Source organism: Mercenaria mercenaria, chromosome 3 (assembly GCF_021730395.1).
Source record: "Mercenaria mercenaria strain notata chromosome 3, MADL_Memer_1, whole genome shotgun sequence".
NCBI lineage: Eukaryota > Metazoa > Mollusca > Bivalvia > Venerida > Veneridae > Mercenaria > Mercenaria mercenaria.
This window is the reverse complement of record NC_069363.1, coordinates 65,692,849-65,715,661: the sequence shown is the minus strand read 5'-3', so window position 1 is coordinate 65,715,661 and position 22,813 is coordinate 65,692,849. Positions and strand designations below refer to the sequence as shown.

The 22,813-nt window shown below is 33.3% G+C and overlaps 1 protein-coding gene across 1 annotated transcript in view; it reads left to right on the top strand.

Moving 5' to 3' along the window:
* Positions 1-22,813, top strand: part of LOC128555692 (uncharacterized) — a 35,617-nt gene that overhangs the window by 11,233 nt on the left and 1,571 nt on the right. The window contains exons 3-5 of the mRNA XM_053538809.1: positions 11,029-11,162; positions 12,323-12,411; positions 14,511-14,650. Coding sequence (XP_053394784.1) covers positions 11,029-11,162; positions 12,323-12,411; positions 14,511-14,650 — 363 coding nt within the window. The remainder of the gene's footprint in view (positions 1-11,028; positions 11,163-12,322; positions 12,412-14,510; positions 14,651-22,813) is intronic.

Below are 22,813 nucleotides of genomic sequence, written 5' to 3'. Positions count from 1 at the left end.
GCAGATTGGAAATAATACACTGTTTTTCAAGGTGAATGTACCATGTATTCAAATGGGATTAAAATTTCAAATTTCATTTTCATTTTTATAGAATGGATGCGCTATCTCTCTAAAGAACCTAAGGAAATCTTCCTTTCTCGTAGATATATAAGTCATATTGAAATAAATCAAATACATGTACATGTACCAGAAAAAATGCAGTTAGCTGCGGTCACTTTTGCACAATAACCTGGAAAATGTGTTACGTGTCCATACCCTATAAATTATTATCACTAAATTATATGGCCAAAAGCACAATTGATTTGTCATTCATACACATACAAGTGTGCAAAAACATAATTTTCATCTTGTAATCAAACAAAAAAAGTGTTGATTGTTGCTACATTAATAGAGTCTTCTTAATATCCGGTCCAGAACTCTACCAAGAGATTACAATATGACTTGGCATAAATTTTCCCCATACACGCCCTGCGCAAAACCCGAACCCCTAGCTCAAAAGTGAAGGTCACACATAGAGATGAAATGTCAATCGTTTTTTCCCTGTCCTGTCTATAACTCAGTTATTCATTAAGGAACTTAGATGTTTCCCACGCTAATATGATGTGGCATGCGCAAAACAAGGACCCGTAGGTCTTAGTTCAAGGTCACATTTGAAGGTCAAAGAACAATACGGCTTTCTTCCTATCCTGTCTTTGACATGGCATTGATATGATCTGTTTGGTGGTAAATATATTCCCCATAATCAGACGACGTGTTAGGCGTGAAACCCGTACCCCTAGCTCAAAGGACAAGGTCACACTATGATATAAAAGGTCAACAGTTTTTTTCCTGTTCGGTCAATAAATTTGTCATGAAAAACAGGATTTAAATATTAGTTGGCATAAATTTTACCCTGTAAGAACATGCTTCAGGCAAAATCTAGATACTTATCTGAAAGATCAAGGTCAAACTTGTAGGTCAAATGTGAAAAGGGCAATTTTCCTATCCGGTCTAAAACTCATCTATTCATAAAGGTATTTGTAAATTATTTGACACAATGTTCTCAATAATGATGACGTGCCTTGCGCAACACCAATACACCTATGTAGAAGGTGGTCAGGGTCACAATGAGAGATCAAAGGCCAGTATGATCAAAAGTCAATATGGTAGTTTTTACTCTCTAGTCACTTATCCACATCCTGCACCCTACATTTACCCCTTATCTCTCTCTTTGCCCGTTTTGGACTTAAGCTATTATGGCAGGTTGGTGTCATCAAATCTTTCTACGTATATGTCTGACCTTTAATATCAGGAATTAGAAATGTACGAAAAGTCTAAAAGTCTAGAGAAATGCATAATATTTTATGTTGCTTTCTCTAGTGTTGATGAGAACAACATTACATTTAGTATTTTATATATAACACTTTATATTTCTAATTGCCGATGTTTATATTGGATTGTAGACTTTAAGAAGACATTTCAGTAGAACAATTACACAACAAAAATGTCGTGTATACAACATCAAACAACATAATGTTGCCTGTACAAAAATATTTTTACAAGGGGAGGTTTTAGAAGTAGCACATACAAATCTTCAATTAAAGTATAAATTTATGTGCAAGTCCGAATCAATAAACATCCCGTAAAGTGTTTGTTTTGTAGGAATTACATTTTCATGCACTGCTACGATTTTTTCGTCACTATCAACCGGCACTGTACCTTCAATAACTTTTAACAAACAAAGATAAACATGTAAGACCAAAAGCCGGGTGAAGATAACTTATATTGCCACCAACTTGGCGTTACCGTTTGAAAATTCGTATAATAATAAAACACACTTGCCCTCCCCTCCCCCTATCCTCCATCTGTTAAAGGTCGCAAATCTATTCTTTATTTATGGTCGTGGCGATGTTTACCAGCAAACTGATTTAATGGTAAACTGGGCTGTTTCGTCATGAAAGCACTTTTATTGTCAAGTATTTGCATTTTAACTGATATCTAAAGGCAAACCGAGTAGGCTTGAGATAGTTGTAAGGTATACAATGTATTTGGAAACAAAATTTGTACCAAAGATGGTTTGCGAATAGAAATATTCACTTTTTGATTGTGAGAGACAGCTCTGTCGTGAAGGACATAGTCATGTCTCTAAGGAGACAGCTCTGTGTTACATGTACAGTTGACCGTAAAAGGACAGTAGTTATGTCCAGTTACGAGATACAAATCAGTTATTACATTTTTATATTTATACAATATGTGTAAAATACATTTTGCCTTATTTTTTCTTATATCTATTTTGCTTGTTTTGGATTATTGCCGTTTTAACCAGTACTACCTTGTTTTCCGCAAGTAACCTTCAACTTCTCCTTATGAATCATTGCGTCATAGACGGAAGTTAAACGATTTCAGACACACTGTCAAGTATTCAGGGAGATCATACGCCTTAACCGGGCATCAGACTCGGGCATCAGACTCGAAGCCCATGACCAATAGATCTGCACTCACTATTGAGCTAAGTGGGCTATAGCAGGCTATTTATTTAAGAATGTACATGTGCAACTTTTCCTCTAAAATGAATTAATTCAGTTAGAGAAAATGTACTTCATGAAATTAACTTGTGAAAAGCAATAGACGGGTTTACAGGGTTACCCGTATTTTTATAAGACGCCAACTTTAGTGGCAGTGGCTCTGAAATTTGTTTACAATATATAAAATTTGTAAAATCAAATCTGAATATAATGATACCATTATTACTTTCCGTGGAGGACACAGCCCTTTTTTGTACGTAAATAAAATGTATTTTGTACAAATAACACAGACATCATTGTACGAGCACGTTCAAATGCACTTGTGAATCTAAAACTTTAAGTTTTTAACAGTCATACTTATTTATCAATTAAATTTATAAGACAACCTTTCGTAGAAGCTTATTATGATGTATTTAATGTACTAACATGTACGCATTAAAACAGCAACCTCAGTTACACATACAATAACTGACCAAATGACTAAAGTGATCGGTCCTCTAAATGTTAGAACTTCTTGTATAATTGAAATTCTAATATTTCTATTTTTATTTCCACCAATCTATTTTATTTGAACAAATCAGACGAGTTATTAGCAAGCGTTTGGCTGAAACGGACAAGGCCTAGACTCCAGATTTAGGGTAAAATTATCTTTCTTTGAAATTGAAATTTCGTCATACTATGATTTAAGAGCATTAGCATCATAAAAATACGAAATAATAATAACAATAAAAAACTTGCCCGAGCCGGCAATCGAAAAAGGGCCGCCGCAGGAATAAAACTTTCCCGAGATGAAATACCTACTTCAGAATGGTTAAAATAAAGGCAGTTCACTTCCGTTACATCGTTACAAACGCAACTTTTCAATTTTGAATGCAAAACAAAATCTAATTGAAAAACAATTCATTCGCACGTCTGCCCATAACATAAACTGTTTTTGCTTTATTATCATTTCTTCGCAAACCCGTGATAATCGTAATCGAAAGCTAGAATATCAGGTTAAATATTTATATATTTTTAAATTTCTACTTTCACTTTCAAAAAGTTGAAATCAATGCTCTGATTGGCTAGCGGAACTCTCCGAACTTGACCCTCAAAATTGTACAAATAGGCCTATAGCCTTATGAAACATCTATATCAAAATGCTATGCAAATTAATACATATATGTATGATCAATGGTACAGTGACTGTATATTATTTTAAAAGAGGACAACCCAATATAAATATTGTAAAGTTCTCAATATAGCATTAAAATTTTGAACACAGTGCTACCTTATAAAAACAGAGCTATCTCCTTGGCGACATGACTATCTCCTCTCAAAAACAAAAAGTGGATATTTCTTCTCGCAAACCATTTGCAAATACATTGTATACCTTACAGCTATCTCACGCCTACTCGGTTTGCTTCTTGATATCAGTTAAAATGCATATATCTGACAATGAAAGTGCTTTAATGACGAAACGGCCCACGGTGGTTAATCAAAACGGCTTCTATAGGAAACCTTTTGCGTTTACGAAAACGCACCGGTTTCTATACGTATAAAACGTAAACATCTGGACCGGACACGTCAAGAAATGTTGGATAATTTCAAAGGTATTTATGTTTTTCCTTCAACTGCGATTTCACGGAACATGTAAAACATTTATGTACATATTTCAACAAACACTTACCCAAGGCAAGCATCGATTACTGAAAATAGCCAACAAAATACCGAGATCGTTTGCGAGTGATCACCGAGAATTGAAAATTACTCATTTTTTCAATGTTTTGGAATAAAACTGTACCATGTATGATAGCGTTCTTGAGTCAGTTAACATTCTTTTCTCGGCAGTTGTCCACAGAAGATAACCAAAATGGATTATATGCTCGGTATTGTGTAAATTAGGAAGACTAATAATATCTGTCATGTGTTTACGAATCGGATAGAAATATCTGTCCCGAGGGCACCTGCGCATTGGGCGGTAATGAGGCTTGCCGAATTATCGCCCATGCGCAGGTGGCCGAGGCACATGACTGATATTTTTTCTTGCATATCGTATACATGGTAACATTTTATTCTGGCAGATTATTTTTCTTGCATACCGTATTTTACAAATAAGAGATAAAAGTACTTACGTAGCACTCTTTTTATAGTAGCGCGGGAAATTAACGTCCGTAAGCAGAAGTGACGTCATGATGTTTTGCGTTACGCACAATAACAAAGTTCCACATTAGTTTTGTCGTTTGTAGCGTAATGTTATGTTTTTATGGTAAACTAACGTATTTTGAATCGAGAAATATACTATAAGGAACGGAGAGAAACTATCAAGGTACATGTTTTTTTCGTATTTTACATAAACAATATATTATTCATTACCAACTTTTAGTAACATCTCGAAACCGATAAAGCGGGACAGATCTACCTATCATAAAAATCAATAAAACCAATAATCCAATATCATCGCTACCAATTTCCTAATTGTTGTTGTTGTAGTAACACGGGGGGGGGGGGGGGGGAATCGATAATTAACATCTTTGGTCATTATCTGATGCATTTACAGGCGGGCGGTTTGCTAAACGATATACTTGAATTGAATGAAGTTTTGATAATCATTAAAGTGAAAATCGGAACAAGTCGAAAATTTATATAATACTGTATTAATTGTCAAATAAAAGTAATATTTAAGAATATGAATATGTTATCTAAAATATTTAGAAATCGTTACATTTTATACATCGGACACATAGATTTACTTTCTTTTTAATACATGAAACATCATGCTAACGTATATCTATGTACAGAAAAGAAATATTTACGCACAAGAAACTGTGTAAATAAAATAAATATTCAAGAATATGAATATGTTATCTAAAATATTTAGAAAGCGTATATACTTCCTCTATTCGCGCTTTCTTTCACATATTATGAACATTAGAATATGAGCTTTTCATTCTAAAATATTTTCAAAATTCTAAACCACTAACGTTTTTCGATTTTCATCGTAAAAGGTAGTAAAAACAGCAAATTCTCATGTATTTCCATAACATAAAGTTTGTCAGTAATTAAGTTTTGAAGCCTTCCTAAGAAATATAGCATTTTTTTTCAAGATATCTAAAAAGTACTTTTGTGGTCGAACGATCTGGAGGCCGGTCGCTTTAAAGAAAAAGAAGTATAGAAATAAGACTTATACTTAAAATACTTAACCTTTACCATGCTGGACACGATTGGTTCTTCCTTTGCAATCAGTGCAGACTGATCATGATCTGCACTGTCTGCCATTCAGCCAGTAACTTTTTGGTATGCATCCTTTTCATAATTAATAGTACTGTCCAAATTGAAGGACAGACAAGTTCATTATTGTAATTTAGTATGGTAAGGATTAAGTTTCTTATATCGTTCCTAAATAGAAATATCATATTTGCGTGATTTGAATAAGTACTGCTGACAAATACTACTACCATAGTATACTTTAACTACAAATATATTGTTACAGGAAAAAACAACAACATTAAATAACAATAACTCATCAATATCTCAATTTTAGAATAACAGACTTAACTAAGTAATCACTTAAGATTTTTCGTGAAATTTGGACCAGGATCTTTACTCAGTTGATATTTACGGAACAACACTGTTAACGATGTGAATTCTAAATTTATACTGATTCTTTCTACTGTCATACGATTTATGAAATAAGGGTAAAAATCGTAAAAACAAATTTCATGAAAGAAAGGGAAAAGACTATATAAAGACAGAAGAAAGTGAAAGACATATATTACAACGCAAAAACCATAAAACCGTAAAGATACCTATCATTTATAGTAAATGGGGTAACATATTTTTTATGGCCCGCCTTGAAACAACACTGACCGGATATTGTTTACCCCTAGGCAATATTGTAATACACAATAAAAGTCAAAGGGTAATTTTAAGATATTTGTTACAATTAAATCAAATAATAGATATCGCAATTTTTTAAAACGTGTGATTAAAGAATTTACCAAAAACATGCATTAAATTAAGAATACAGAATAATATATACAAAGGAGGTTCGGAATGAAGCAGAATTATCAGTTCATCAAGGCTATCTTTCAAATTAAAGTTTGGTCATATTATGAATAATAGAAAATGATTTTTTTGTTATGTTTAAAAATTATTAAAAAATCCAATATGAAGAAAAAAAGATGACCGCGTCGGAGATCGGACCCGGACCGCTACCGCAATAAAAAAAAGTCTCCAGGTCGTTTGACAAAAAATAATATAGGTATCTGGAAATAAATAAATTAGTCATCGTTATATTTCTTAAGAATGCTTTGAAACTCAATTACTGACAGGCTATATTTTACGAAAACACATGAGAATTAGTTGCTTTAAGTATATTTGCGATGAAAATTAAAAGCATTTGTATATTTAACGCGAATTGAACACTAAATCCTCCATAGCGTTATTTTAAACGACAGCGGATCTAGGTTTCGGCGTTTCTGAGTCCAACAATTAATTTGTTTTAAATTGTCTAATTACAATGTTTTTTTTTTTTTTTTTTTTTTTTTTTTTTTTTTTTTTGTTTTTTTTAGTCAGTGTGAAGTTGCCTACAATTTATAGGCTTTGAGCTATAACAATTTGTACCGACAAAGTCAGACTAGCAGACGACAATATTTTCCGTAACAGCTTCCGAGTACTTACGGATGACGGCGGAAAAAGCCGGAATTTTTTAAGAAATGTTCACTGTACACACTAAAATGTAAAAAGGACCAAACAAACCATTCTAAAATTTAAAACAAATTACACATAACGAAAATTGAATAATTTTTCTACATTTTTAGGGGTATCGAATTTTTGATTTTTTGCGGAAAATATCTCATTTTATCTGTTATATTTGGAAAAGTCGGTTTTTTTTACCCGTTTCCTTCTGAGTCTATATGAACTGAGGTGGGTCTGTTTAAAGTCAAAAAGGACCAACCAAATATTAAAATAATTTTTTAAAAAAATATTCATAATATCCGGAATAAATTAAACTTTAATTTGTGGGGTATCGAATTTTTGATTTCCAAACAGAATTTTTTCTATTTAAGTTTAAGTATTTTTTTCCTTCTTTGTTTATATAGGCAAATTTATCGATTTTCCAATAGATCGATGTTACTAAAAGTTGGTAATGAGTGCATGAATCACTAGTTGTCATAAACAGCACGAGAGTCATCTGGCATGGGGGTGCCAGATGGGTTTTGCCGGCATGGGTAAAATCACCAGAAACGCCAGTCCGGTGTGCAAGAATTATAAAGGCAGCGGGTTATATAAGATTAAGGCACCGGATATGTAACGAAACTGTTGCCATCGGTTGCTATACGAAATGACATATAGATAAAGAGAACATTCACTATTTTACAACGTCTGTTTCAGCTTAAAACTGGTTAAAATTTAATTACGCATAATAGCAAAAAGCAAAGAAAGTATGAAGAAGCACTGGTACGAATAAGTGATTAATGGTGAATTGAGACTGAAATGTTAAACAATTTGAAAATACTAAAACACGATAATAGCAACGGATGATTTTGAAGATATCAAAAGCAATGCAAAGCGGCATTAGGTCATTTCATTAAGTAGTTAATTGATGCAGAGTTTATATATAACTTCTATGCGGGCCAACAAAATACAATCAAACATTATCTTATTTATGTTAAATGTTCACAGTTAATTCCTGTTGCAATCTCTCCGATGCTGGAAAGGCAAGCTAGCGTAATTTCACACGAAAACATGTCCGTTTGTTTATTCTTCCCTCATAAAAATGAAAAAAAAGAACAAAAAAAAACTGTTATTATGAGAGGAATTTTTCTGCGTGACCAAGTAATCAAATTACCTCCCTCAAGTAGAGCGTCTTCTCCTTTTCAATCTGAAATGAAAATATTTATAAAAAACAGAAGTGTCTAATAAAATCTGGAAAGTAGATAGCCTAACTCATTCGGCGTAAAGGTTTGTCCATTTTCAGACCGGATATTTTAAAGCTGTCATGTGGTCAAACCTTTACGCCAGCCCGCAATAGCTGAAAAAACATACAGAAATCGGCCGTCAGTGACCACATATTAATACGTCAAACTTTGTAAAGTAAAAGGATTAACTGATGTTGAAAGCTAACTTAGATAACTTATAATATTTATGATTATCCGTCAGAAAATATTCAATTAGAATTTATTTCGTACAATTTGGAGGGAAATCAAGCCGCTGAACTTTGGGTACCACATTTCTCCCGCATAAGTGTCGAACATGTAAAACGGTGTCAATGTAAATTATCATACCGTATTATTGTGATTTTTGGTTGCGGGTTTATCCCGCTACCGAAGTTAAAGTGTATTTCTGACAATCATAGCATCTTTATTTTATTCCGAATCACATCCAAAGGATGTTCATGTGCTACACAAAACATTCCCATTCATGAACAGTGTGGATGAATTATCAATGATCAAGCAGTTCTTATTCAACCTGTATCCACTCACACTGACCATTTAGATTATATAAGATCTATCAATGATAAGGTATTCTAGCCCATGGTTACATCACAAGCTGGGTCAGGCAGGGTTCATCTTAGATATGAGGCATATTAAATTTGTATTTGTTTCTCATTCATGTATAGCATTTAAACAGAAAATAAATCTACCAAAAACTTGCAACCATCAGACATTTCAAGGCTTTGATTTTTCTTGGCAGTTGCAAAAACATTAATTTACTTTATTTATGCCTGGACATACACAGTTTTACAATCGCTAATAAATACATCAGGTAAATTGTCAAGTAAACATGATATTCGGGATGTACTTTATTCCAAACGAGATTCGACTGGGATCCGTGCATAAAATTGCAGATTGTAGCAGACATAGAAATCTGCGCCCAACTTAAAACGTGTCGCTGGCCTCCAACGTATAATTAGATCTAGTAATTCTAGTAAGTTACCAAGACATTTTTTAAATTTATCGTATAGTGTCCGGTACTAAGTTGTCGTATATTATCCGTAGCGCATGCGATCATTGTTTATGACCGTATAAATGCAATTGGGCGCTTTTTTACAACAATTCTTTTTTCATCACAGTCAAAGCCTATGCGAGTTTTCATCAATATCATTCAGGATTTATTTCTAAAATCTTTGATAAATCTCAAAACCACCACTTTTGTTTACACATTTATATCACATGGGTTTGCAGTGAGTCATTTCTTTTCGGTTAACTCCAAGGTAATATCAAAGAAGTAGAGTAAAAATGCTACACTTTATGATTCAACGTGTACCGTGAAATGCAACAATTTAGCAACTTTCATGTTTTATTTTGACTCTCCTTCACAACTTTCCACGTGTCTTCAATTTTTGACAGGCATTTATATGCGTATAAAAACCGTTGCATTTTTCGTATAAAAGCAGCGGAACACAAGAAAATCGTACAAAAGTCGCTTCGATTAACCACCATGGGCACAGTTTACCGCTAAATCAGTTTGTTGTTGAACATCACCACGACCATAAATTAAAAAAAAAAAAAGCGAACTTTAAGTTCTCTGTAAAGTTAAATAAAATCTTCATCGCCTACCATTCCCCGATTTTTGATTTTCGATACCGTACTTGTAAAAATACAAAAAATATGATGACACTCACCTTTGTTGACGTTCTTTTATCGCGACATTCACTAGTTCGGAAGCTGCGACAGAGCGATTTACCGTATACCTCTGAAAGAGGTAGCTTTGTTGTTTACCAGGCGTGATATTCAAAGCCAAAGAACGTACGGTTAAAATTGCAAAACAGACCATAGTAAAATATACAATGGGTTGCTAACAATTCAAACTGTTTCATAATCAGCTTAATAGTATGGTATATAATAAATGAAATTTCTGATGTTTTTTCCCAACAAAATATGTAATTTAACGAATTACAATCGGAATACTCTTGACATATTCGCTTTTTTTCGACGCGTAGCAATACAAATCTTATCTAGAAAAGATTCGTGTTGCTTATCATATAAAATGCAGTTATGTCCAGAGTATCTTAATTATCCAATATCTGGAAATTTTAATTAAACTGAACCTTAATTTGATAAGATTCGTATTGTTTATTATCGAAAATACGAATAATATACAACCAGAGTATTTAAATAGTTCAATACATGTAAATAGTAACACGAATCTTAGCTACATAAATTTCCTGCTGCTGGTTACTGAAACATCAGATTGTCCAAGAAAAACTAACCAAATTTGTAGAAGTTAAGGACAATCTCTTCGAGTTATTATTTGTTTTAAAGTATTAATCTTACTAATACTGTATATAAACTGTTTTACTGGATCTTATGCCAGAAGTATACGACCATACTGGAGAGACCTGAGACGATTTTAAATGATGAACACAGCCAGGATATTTTCTTTCTGAAATTTATCCGAGTCCGATATACATTTGCTTTTGTAAAAACCTATGTAAATTGAGATACTAACCAGTGTACATGTAAGTCTTTTATTAAATTCTTAAGTACGTATCAAGTACTTCATCTTTACCAAAAGTGATGTTGATATATTTTATTAGGTTGCTGACATGGACTATATCTCTCCCTACGGTATTGACAACGACTATCCTATAAGTGAATTAATTTCATTCAAGTGGGCAGTCAAGTGGAAGCTGATAAACGACACTCATATTGATAGACTCGGAAGTTATTGGTAGTATTATTTCTTTACGATAAGTATCATTATCGAAGATCAAATATTGCTAATATTTTATTACGTTTTTCCTAAATTAGTAATAACGGTCTGCAGGAGTAGTAGCAGAGACTTTTTCAATGTGGAAGATGCTACAGTATGTATTTAAGAAACGAAACAAGGAAATGCATTGATGCAAGCATCAAAGACGCCGCCAAGTGTTGTGTCTGAAGAAACAATACGAGTTTATAAAATATTTAGAAATATTCTGACCAGTTGAACATGTGGTCACAAATGGGAAAATCTATGCTTCAAAGTTAACTGTTAAAGGAATCTGCAACAAGGTTCGCACTCTCAAACTACATCACTGTACCTATCAACTAAGAAAATAAGAAAAAGGTTAAAAATACGTTAACTGTGCTACTTCCTACGTTCATTTCAATATATATATGCTTATTGATTCCTTTATTTAATTTGTTAACAGGTTTTTCAAGGAATTTTATTCAGGCAAATTGTAGTTTTCTGTATTTTAATTTTTTTAATTCTCGTCAATTTTCGTCGAAGTTTACTAAAAGGTTAATGTAAAATACATGCGCAATATATAAACAACACTCCCTTGTCCGCAATTCACGCGTTGCATTTTGGTATATCTGTGGTGTGTTCTATTTATAGAATATGAGAGAGTGCTATCAGGTAAGTGGTTCATCGAAAATGAAACTTATTAAAAACATTGTATTTGAATGTAAAGGGCTAATGGAAAATACTCTAAAGAAGTTGGAACATATTTACGTTCCGATTAATACACTTTTTGTCATTTTAGTTATGTTTCGTGAATTCTTCTAATTTCTTTATTTTGAATTTACCAATGTTAATTCATTCCGTATTGCATGTAACTGTTAAACTAAAAGTTACGACGTGAGGTTTCATTCCAACAAATTTCCGGTATGACTACTTATTTTAATGAACTTGTAAAGTTTAAATTTTTATCATAATAAAGGGTGATACATTTCATGTTTTAGTAGATTTCACTCAGCACAATGAAAATGTATTTTATACTTTCCACTGTTTCACTGTGAAAATATGAGACATATTTTATTTTAATCTATCTGAAATTCTCCAAAAACAAGCAGTATTATAACAAGAAATGTTATGGCAGCATATAGTGAAGCTTATTTTTTTAGGGATGATACTACAAAAATGTGTGGTTTCCTTGACTCGACGTTCAAACGAATTGATGAAACAAAAGCAATTTTTGGCCCAGCAACAGGAGGTATGTATCAGTAAAATAAATCAGTTAGAGCTATGCCAAAGTGAAGTATAAACAAAAATGTTTGTAAATGAAATTTGTGTTACACCTGTACAATCTCGGTTAGGTCTTGCCTAGATCGGAGTCGTGGGCCGTGAGGTATGTGCACTGGTTTTTATTCAAATGAAACCAATAATGACTTTTCTTAACACTTTTATATTATACCTATCAGAACCATATGTAAATAGATTCAGTACACTAAAACGATCTGATTTAAGTACGATTATGGAATAGATCTGAAGTGTCTGGAGTTATTGACATTTGACTTTTCAAAAATGGCACTCTCACAACTTCATTTTACTTATATGTATAGCTATAAGATTTGATGCAAATTTAAAAACGGACCAAATCGCTTCAGTTTGTCTACAGTGGTGCCATTGATGTGTAAAAATAGAAATTTCCTTATTTTACGCTCAAGCACATTCATTTCCCTTTTTTTTTATTATCAAAATGACATTGCTAAAGATTGTTTGATATAAGTAATTGAGAACGCATGACATTAAACCATTTGGTCTAGAGTGGTGTGACTTTGATTTAGCAGTACGGTTGTATTTCCTAGTCTAACCTGTATTTTGAAACAATGGTCTTGCACAGTGTTCTGAATGAGTCATAGAGGACAAGTTTGACTAGAGTGATGTGACCTTAATGACTGCTTGTAGTTGGAAAATGTGAAATACTTGCGATTTTAATTTGAAATCGCTCCTTGTTTAAAACATTGTTTTTTTTTTTCAACTTTTTAACGATTTATGCACTGATAGGAAGTTTGTGTAATGTCTATAACAGGAATGAATAAACACGAGGGCCGTATAAGGCTTGTGCACTGAAATGAAGTTTATGTGGCTTGGTATGATGATACAGGAATGGATAAACTCGAGGACCGTAACTCTGTTATGAATAGTGATACAGTTTTCGCTATTTTTGTAACTTATTGTTTTCAATTTTTAAAACTTAACATTAAGGAGAGTAACTTTTTCCTCACCGCAAGGAATTACCTTACAAAAAGTGGTTGCAAATAAAGAGGAGAAAGTTACATAACTTTATCATTATTTATAAATAAACTCCCTTCGATCTTCTCAGATCGTTCGACACGACTTTTATGTCGTGTTAATGGTTCTGTTTAGTTTCACAGCATGACCATTTTGGCCAGGGTGGTTCCAGTACTCCCGCTTTCAAAGCCTTTAGTATTGTATGACCACCCCTTGGATATGGTGCCTGCTTTTCAATTTTGTCTTTTGACAGTTCCTGTTATATGCTGGCTCCATAACCTAAGATCCCCTTTCTAAATTCCTGTATGTTTAGTTCTGCCCTTTGTTTTCTCGTTTAGGGCAAACCCATTATTTTATCTGGGGACCAAACGCCACTTTTCATGGAATTACACGCCACAACCCGTGTATTATTGAAGGTTCCATGTTTACCGCATTTTGAATACATCGGCGGATGTCTCCAAATTTATCTTTGTACTTTTAGTATGTGTAAATATTGAGTTCTGCTCAAACCCGGTAGCATGCATTTCCGCTACCGTCCATGAACAGGCTCAATCAAACCAAGCCTGCAACATTTTCGTTTTTGTCGTGTTGAGCGACCTGTGAAGTTTCCACTTTTTCTATTTTATACATCATTTTCAGCTTGTTAAAAACAATTTTAGACTTGAATCTATTGATGAATCACACTTTGAATCTATTAATGAAAATTAAATATAACATTTCACAATTATTGATGGGAATGAAATAAATTGAAAAGCATAAGAACCGTATCTCTGTCTTAAGTAATAATTGATACCATTTTCTGTTCTTAATTTTCCTTTATATTTGATACAATTGCCTTGACCCCACTGAATAAGAATAAAGTAAAGTACTTTTATATAATGAATATTTTGGCCAAAAGAGAATATGTTAAGGTGAGAACGATAACTCTTTCGTGAATAATATTAACATGATCTCCAAAATTGAAATTAAAATTTGAATAGTATTTGAAAGTTTGTTCTGACCGCATTTGGGAAGAACCGAACTGAAGCAAAGATTTATTTGTACTTATTGCATTGAAAAAATCTTTATTTGTTCTAGCCACCGGCGCGTTTGTTACATCTACCAGGAAAGATTACATATTGAGTTTTGATGTGCAAAATCACGTTATGCAATACGTTTGCTATAGTGGAGTAGATGAGAGCAGGTGTAAGGACGCTGAGATTTTCCTTTTGGTCAAGGTAAGGTTTACTTTTGATATTGATCCAAATGTAATTTGATTGTTTGGTAGTTTAATATATCCCTAATTTGGTATATGAGATAGACAATTTACAAACATTATATTTATTTCATTTTATAACATAGCTTAGATTACATAGCTGCAAGACAATATTTACATATATTTACATATATTGATGATAAATATGTCTATGCTGTGTAAATTAGCATTATAAACATGAATTAAAATCATTTGATTTTTCCCAAATATTTGATATAATAAAAGGAACGGTGAATTATGGCTTAAACGAAAAGATCAACATTGAATCGAGTGGACAATATGATTTTCCTGGAAATACGGATAGTATAGATAAAATCAGGAACTATATTTTTATCGTTAGAATTACAATCTAACGTGGCTGTTCTCTTTAGATGATGAAGAGAACAATATCCTGATATTTATAACCACGGAAAGTAGACCATTTATTTTCTCTGTAGCAGGCTTGCCTGAAAATGTTAATGTAAGATTGACTGCTATTTGTGAGCGTAATTTAATTTTGTTATCCCAAAATATACGTGCTTTCTGGCAGTCCTAAAAGGTTGATTTTATAAGTAAGTCCAGAAGTAAGTAGAGTATGTAAGGTGCCTCAAGTATTCATACTTCCTAATTTTGGCTTGAATATTACCTACATAAGTAGTCCAAAGTTTAAAGCGTACTTCAGCGGTCTCTAAAATTTGTTAAGAATGTGAATTTTAATTGTCACTTAATCTGTTCAGGCATTAGCATTTCTTTGCAGTATTTATTCCTTGTTTTCTTTTCTCGATAGAATGTAAAAGATGTATTTTTTTATGTTTGTTATCATTTTGTTTCCAGGTTTTAAGCCTCTTAATAAAATATAAGTCCCATCATTCTCGTGTGTTGTCCGTTGTTAGTTTTCTATTACGTGAATTGCACTTTGGACTTTCACTTTTTCGTTACATTCGTATACCTAACAGTTGAATGACCTAGCTTGTGACAGATCGACTATAGGGCTCAAATTGAATACCTTTGTTATGCGTCCTATTCATTATTTATATTGACACAGTTGCGAACACAATCGTACACAAACGTACATAAACGAAAAACATACAAAGAATAAATGTCACGTCAAAGTAACCATCATCTCTCGTTTTCCTTAATACCCGATTTTTCCGAATTACATCGATTTCATATCAGTCATTTATCGTTCGCTTTTGCGTGTAATTGCCGGAGATTAAACCAGGGATCAAACGGCACTAAATAAGGTCGTCAATTACTTTATTTCATCAATATATCATAAATGTAAAAGAAATAGACTGGATTACTTAAAACACAAATTATTCTGATTACGACATTTTTTGTATAACAGAAAGAAAATTTATCGATATACCAGATTATAAAGATCTATATGCTTGCTGGATTTGACAAATTTTTAAAGAAATGACATTTCTGCCCATCCAGGTGGTCTAAATACATGTCTCATCACATTAAATATCCAAAAGAGTTCAAGAACTAAAATACTTACTTCCGGAATCATTGTGCTTTGATTTTACACGTAAAGACGAAAAACTTCTTTTTTATAAAGTAATATTTATCGCCAATGTAATATCCCGTTAGAATCTTTAAAAATACCTAACATTTGCATTAATCAAGCTACAGAATTATGCCATAATGTTACAACAGTAGATGAAAATCGAGACCAGCCAACCATACTCAAGATAATACTAGATTATCTTCATTCCAGTACTTATGAAACCGGCAATCATATTAGTGATCGTTTAGTTACCTGCATATTTCTTAAAGCGATTGGCTATGCCAACGTACCGTACAAAGGACCAAAAGACGAACTTTAAATTGGCATTACTTTCAAATTTACTCAAGCCTTTCTAGATTTAGTACATTCAGACATCCCTTATGAATATGTTACCGTTCGCCGACGAGACTGACCCTTGCATAATTATGAAATACGTATAGAAAACTTGAACATTGGAAACGGACCGCTACAAACCATAGAAAACCGTTTGACTGGATACGTATTAAGTCATAAAATTAGTAATATTAAAAAAAAAACAAGCAAAAGAGAAGTTTTCTTTAACAATATCAAATACATTAAACGATTTTTATTTTAATAACCCTCACCAATATTAGCAAATCGTTCAAATGCTTGTTCAAGAAAATCCATTCTAATGCGATTTTACCCCTCTTTTCTTACATAAAAATGACATGCTATGATAATTCTTTCACTTTGTCAATACTTTAGACGATTATTTCTTCTCCGTTTCAAATATCGATGATTCGCGAGCTGGCTTACTAGCTTTTCCAGGAAAAGAAACTTATGAAAACATCACTCTGAACAAACAAGGTTGATATTATCCGTAAGTATTGACTGAAATAATCAATATAGTTTAGTAATGGTGCGCGTAGTGGTAAATTGTTTGCCTTCTGCGCATGTTATCATGAATTCGAATTTGTTTCATACCATATCTTTTTTGTTTCACTGAATCTTTATCTCTATTGCTTTATTCTTATATTAATTTATGTACCTTATTTAACGTTTCTTAATTGTGTGTTGATTATTATTATTTCATTATTTCTTTTTTTTAATCACAGTATAATATTTATTTTCATAAACAATACAAAATAACAGAAGTTCAGCTCATTCCAGTTCGCTGGCGGTATCTGTAGTGCCAGTACTGCGTGTCAGTACTACTTCCGTCATTTGAATCAGTCGTGTCATCTGCCAGGTTAATGAAAATTCTATTCTGATGCTAACCTGTGTAATGATCGCATGCCTTTATGTTTTTCTATCGCCTTCTCGACATGATCACAGACATTTCTTCATCTATCCTCCCCATTTTCCGCAAAGGTAGCATTGGTAAGATTCATTGTGTCATTAAGTCTGAAATGATGGAACGGCACAAGTGTATAAACAACGCAAGTGTAAAATGAAAGAGTTGTATTTTCTTTAATATAAACAGTGAAAATTGACTTTCTATTATCGTACTAATCTAAAAGTAAAATTCCGATGGCCAACAAGGGACTTTAACTGGCTCAAAATTAACTTAATGGCATTAAACTCAGGATGGTATGGCGGGAGACGCAGGACTTCATGACCATGACGTCGTATAATCTGGACTACGGAATATGATGGTGATGGTTTATGCAGTCTGAACAGATCAAGAAGTTGTGGTTTCAACAAGCCGTCGTCAAAGGCAATGTTATGGTTTCGAAGCCATTCCTGAAAAATGACAAAAAGACAAAGTACAAATACCGTTACCTCGATATTCAAGGGACTGCAAAAATTACATCGACGTATCCGAAGTTCGACGCAATAATATCATCTATCTAGGACTACAGGATTACATCCCATTCTTCTTTTAGAGAGTTTGAAAGGGGAAAAAAATAATATAAAACGTAAATACGTTACTAATCTTAATTTTTTTGACAAATAAAACATCTTAATTCAATACTACATACATGCAACTTTTTAAATATGGGGTCCTTCCCCATGAATAGCATGCTCGGTAGAGTTTCTAGGTATCCCCCTCCGGGTTGGTGACCGGGCCCTTTCTAAACAAGTCTATATGCAACGGTAATGATCCTGGTTGAGTAGTCATTTTGAATGTGTTTCAATAACGAAAATTTGCCAGTTATAAATACGCATATTGTTACTCAGTCAAAAATGGCAGATTTTCACTCAGTCAAACAAAAAATATTTTGTCTAAGTTAAATTAATAATTACATTGGAAAACAGTTTGCCCGCTGTTTTAGACTAATTATTGAGAATTAAATGCAAACTTGCTAACATTTAAATTGATAAAAAGACTAAATAACAATCAAAACAAACACACAAACCTACCTGATTATGATTAACACATCGCCGGACAACAATAGGTTAATTTTCACACCTTACAAATAACATGGGTACTTTTTGACAAACTGTAATATCGACGAAACCAGGTAAAAAAAACAGTACAGATAAATTGACGGGACTGAAAAATCCCATCGAGCTAAACAAAATATCGTGCTAATAATACCGAGGTAATGATAAATGATACCATTAAAATATATAGAGGAAAGTCGGGACCGACCAAAACACATCGTTCTAACCGGAGTATCGAGCTAACCGATATCGAGGTAACGATATTCAACTGTATTGTAAAATGCAAAATACAACTGGAAAAAGTTTAACGATTATATCTTTACACGGAGTTACTTCAAGTTTAATCAATTACCTTAATTTCCTGCTTCATAGAACTAGACGTCGGGAACTTCTCTGCTTGCATCGAGTCATAACTTTTGTTGTCCGTCACGATCGCACTAGGGTTATGTAGATTGGGAAGTAGCTTTTCTTCTAACCACTTCGTGAAGTTTTGTCGGTCCATTTCATGGTGATAGTCTCCATGTGATGATGATGTTTTGAACACTATTTGAGCTCCCTTGATAAATCCGTTGCGACATGAACAACCATCAACCGTTGTCCGCGGTTACAAGGAGGTAAAACACCCGGCAGGTCATCCCATTGCCAACATCTCTTGGCGGTAAAAGCTGTGTCAATCCTGGTTTCGTCCATGTAAACAAGACAATATCCCTTGTCTTCCAGCTTTTTCTTCTTAGCATAAAATGCCAGCTACTGCCTGGGTAACTGATTTCTGTTTTTAGGACAGTCAAACGATTCTTCAATGTCGGCAGCTGACGGCGATGGGTGTAGAATTCCTGAATCTTGTTCCTTACGACAGACTTGTCTACGGGTTTGTAAGGTACTCGTTTCGAGCGTTGCGGCGACCTAAGTGTTCCTGTTTCCCTCAGCTCTTTCCGCAATCTAAAACTGTTCGTTTACTGCCTCCAGTTGCTTGAATTGTCCGTTGAATAAACGAACCCTTGTCCGGTCCTGGATTTTTCTTGAAGTACTCGGACACGTTAGAGACAAATAATTTGTCTTTAGATCTAAGATATTTTAAAGATTTTTTATTCGATATTTTCAAAACGGCGCAGTGTCATGTACATAGAAGAATGTCGGATACTACTTCATTCCTTTCCGTGTTGGGGAGGGCCGTCATCTGACGTTGTAAGAACTTGTGGCCCGGCCCATTTGCTTATTTGTTTGTGTTTGTAAAAAAAATTGTTGTATATGCTTGTAAATATTGAATGAGCAATAAAATATGTTTAAAATTCCTTTCCATAAATGAACCAAAAAATTATGATAAGTGTGGTAATTTTCCGCCTAATAATTTTAAAGATAAATAAAAAAAAAATAACATAGCAAAACGTAGGGCTCGAACACGTAATGCAGAGATTTCTGTCTGAACAGTTTGTCCTCACTGCCATTTTTACATCTGACATACTGTCCATTAAGATGTATATATAGCATTGGCTTTTCGGTAGTTTTCGCTATTTTGGTTCGGACACGAAAATTAATTTACGGAAACATACGGAATATTCATGAGTGCCAGGTCAATACTTACGGACAATATCCTATCTAATCTACATAAAAATAAAGCAAACGGTCCGGATAAAACAAACCGTAGTATGTTAAACGAAACGCATGTAACAGTTTGTGAACCTAGAGGATAGTTGTTTCTTTCAGTATAAGACCGCAATATATTTAAAATCACTGAGTGAGCACCATATCCAATATTTTCACGAGTGGTGTAACTATTAGTGAAAACGTAACTTGGTGTTCACGTGCGAAAAATATTTCGATTTTACATGTAAAACAAACAAAGTTTCGTTTATTTTATTATACATTTTAATGGTTCCAAATTGTATTTGTACCCATTTTACCGACGTAGCGTCACTCGCATTACTTCATGATGTCACAATGATGAGACGGTATTTAGGTTGATAATTGTCAAATAAATGAAATTTCCAGATTTTCTTTTCACAGTGCGATGGGACATGTATATTTACAATCTTGTAAATTTTATTTTATTTTAATTAATAGTTTATTTTGCAAAGACATTTTCAGTTAATCATAACTGATATTCCATTGCATTTACCATGAAAAATGAAAATGATATTTCCACTGATATAAACAGTGAAAAAAAAATCAATTTTATTTCATTGATATATATTCCAGTATTCTGTTGAAAAGCTTGGAACAAATGACAAGTAGTCAGGGTTTCTGCCAGGTCATTTTACGGTTCACCATTTCATTGACATATATATAATAAAATTTACTCAGCTTGTTGAATGTAAATCTACATGTATTACATTCTGCAACATTAATATATCTTTTGATAGGGTTCATTTTCAACCTAAGACAATATGGAGAAAATGAAATATTATAAACTCGATTATCAGTTATCTGCACAATCAAATCTAAACAGTTTAGCTATACAGGGTCATCCTATTCTGGCGAGACATTAATGTAAGAATGCATGAAGGATCAGTTATAATGTCTTTGTTTTCTTTTTAAAGTAAAGGTCTCTTTTAAGTATATCTCGGCTGTATGGGGACGACTATACACTGGCCATTCTGACAATCTTGAATATATCAAATCAACATTAAACCAAGATTTACATATAAATATGACTTACGGTTTGACAAAGTCCATCTCATTTATGTTAAGACTCATAAACATCTTGCAGTTACATTTCTGGATGACGGTACATGGCATGTACACATTTCATAGTTTCTTCAGCATCTTAAGTAAGGACAACAATAAACGAGTAACCTACAATCTTTACATAACATTTGAGTATGCCTCTGTTATATGAGATAACCGTACCTGTTATATGAGATAATCGTACAACATACGAAATATGTTTTTTTCGTACGTATGTAAATACGAAAATGTATTACTTCAGAAAATCGAATGTAATGCTGTCAGAACAATCACCGGTTTAACTAAATCTGTGCAGATAACTAAAATATCTCAGCCCTGACATGGCCTTAAACCACGATTTATTCAACAGCCACATACGCAACATCAACAATGAACGTACGGATATTGATGTGAAGATACTGAACATTTATTTTTTTCGCAGTCCATTGTACATAAAGAAGATACTTCAGATATTTCGATGTCATCCTTATAACTGTAAAAACTGTCAATTTATCCGTTGATTTTTTTTTAACTTTTTTCAAAAAAGTTCAGCAATTTTTTAAATCAATCAGACACTGAAACTCCACGTAACTAATGAGGACACACAAGGCACAACGGATAGTTTTTCCTTTTTCTGTTTATCTTTAATCTACTAGACATTTTTCTCAATTAAGTTTTCTCTGTATTTTATATGTTTATACTAAATTATCTATCGCGTTGTTACTTTGACCTGCTCTTGGGGAGGGCTGTCAGTAGAATGTTGAAGAAACTTGCTGTCCAATTCGATTCCTTCTGATTTCAATGTAACTGGATGTTAAAATAATGTATGTATTATGTTTGTTGTATAAACTCGTACTGATTCGTTTGCAAAAAATATGTTTAAACTAAATATGCGAATAAATAAGCAGGCAACATCAGCTACAAAACTGTTGTATGACAAACTAGGTATCAAGTTACAGATACTTGCTTGTGTTTATTTTACCTCTCGGTAATCCATTTAAATACTAAGTGCAAAGCAAAGGAGCTGCTTCTGTACCAATTTTCACGTCTTTAATATGACACATCCAGAGACTGACGTCCCGGCCTCCCACACTCAAAACAGGAACTCTACCGTTGAGCTACTGAATTTGTTCCACTTTTTCTTTGGTATGACGCGACCATGGGCAGATCTCCCAATCTCCAGCACTCAAAACATCCACTCTACTATTGAGGAATTGATTTTTTGCTTTTCACTTTTTTTTTGGTAAGACGCGGCCGGCCATGGATCGATCTCCTGCACTCAAAGCAGACTCTCCACCGATTGATCTATTTGTCAAGTCTTTGGTATGAGGCGTCCAGGGATCGATCACAATGTCAATTGAAATATACATTAATGTGCTTACATCCTCGTTTATAAGGGACAAATGAAATTTTGTAAATATCTAGGATATCAGAAGCTATAATATATAAAACAGACTTGTAGCTTAATCTGAAGTGGACTCCAGATGCATTTTTACGATTACATTAGGGGAGTTTCTCAAAATGTTATAGGCCACTGTGTCAAAATCTAGAAAATTCAAAATGTCATCAAAATGTAGTTCCATCTAGAATGTCTGATTTTATATAAAAATATTGTCGCTT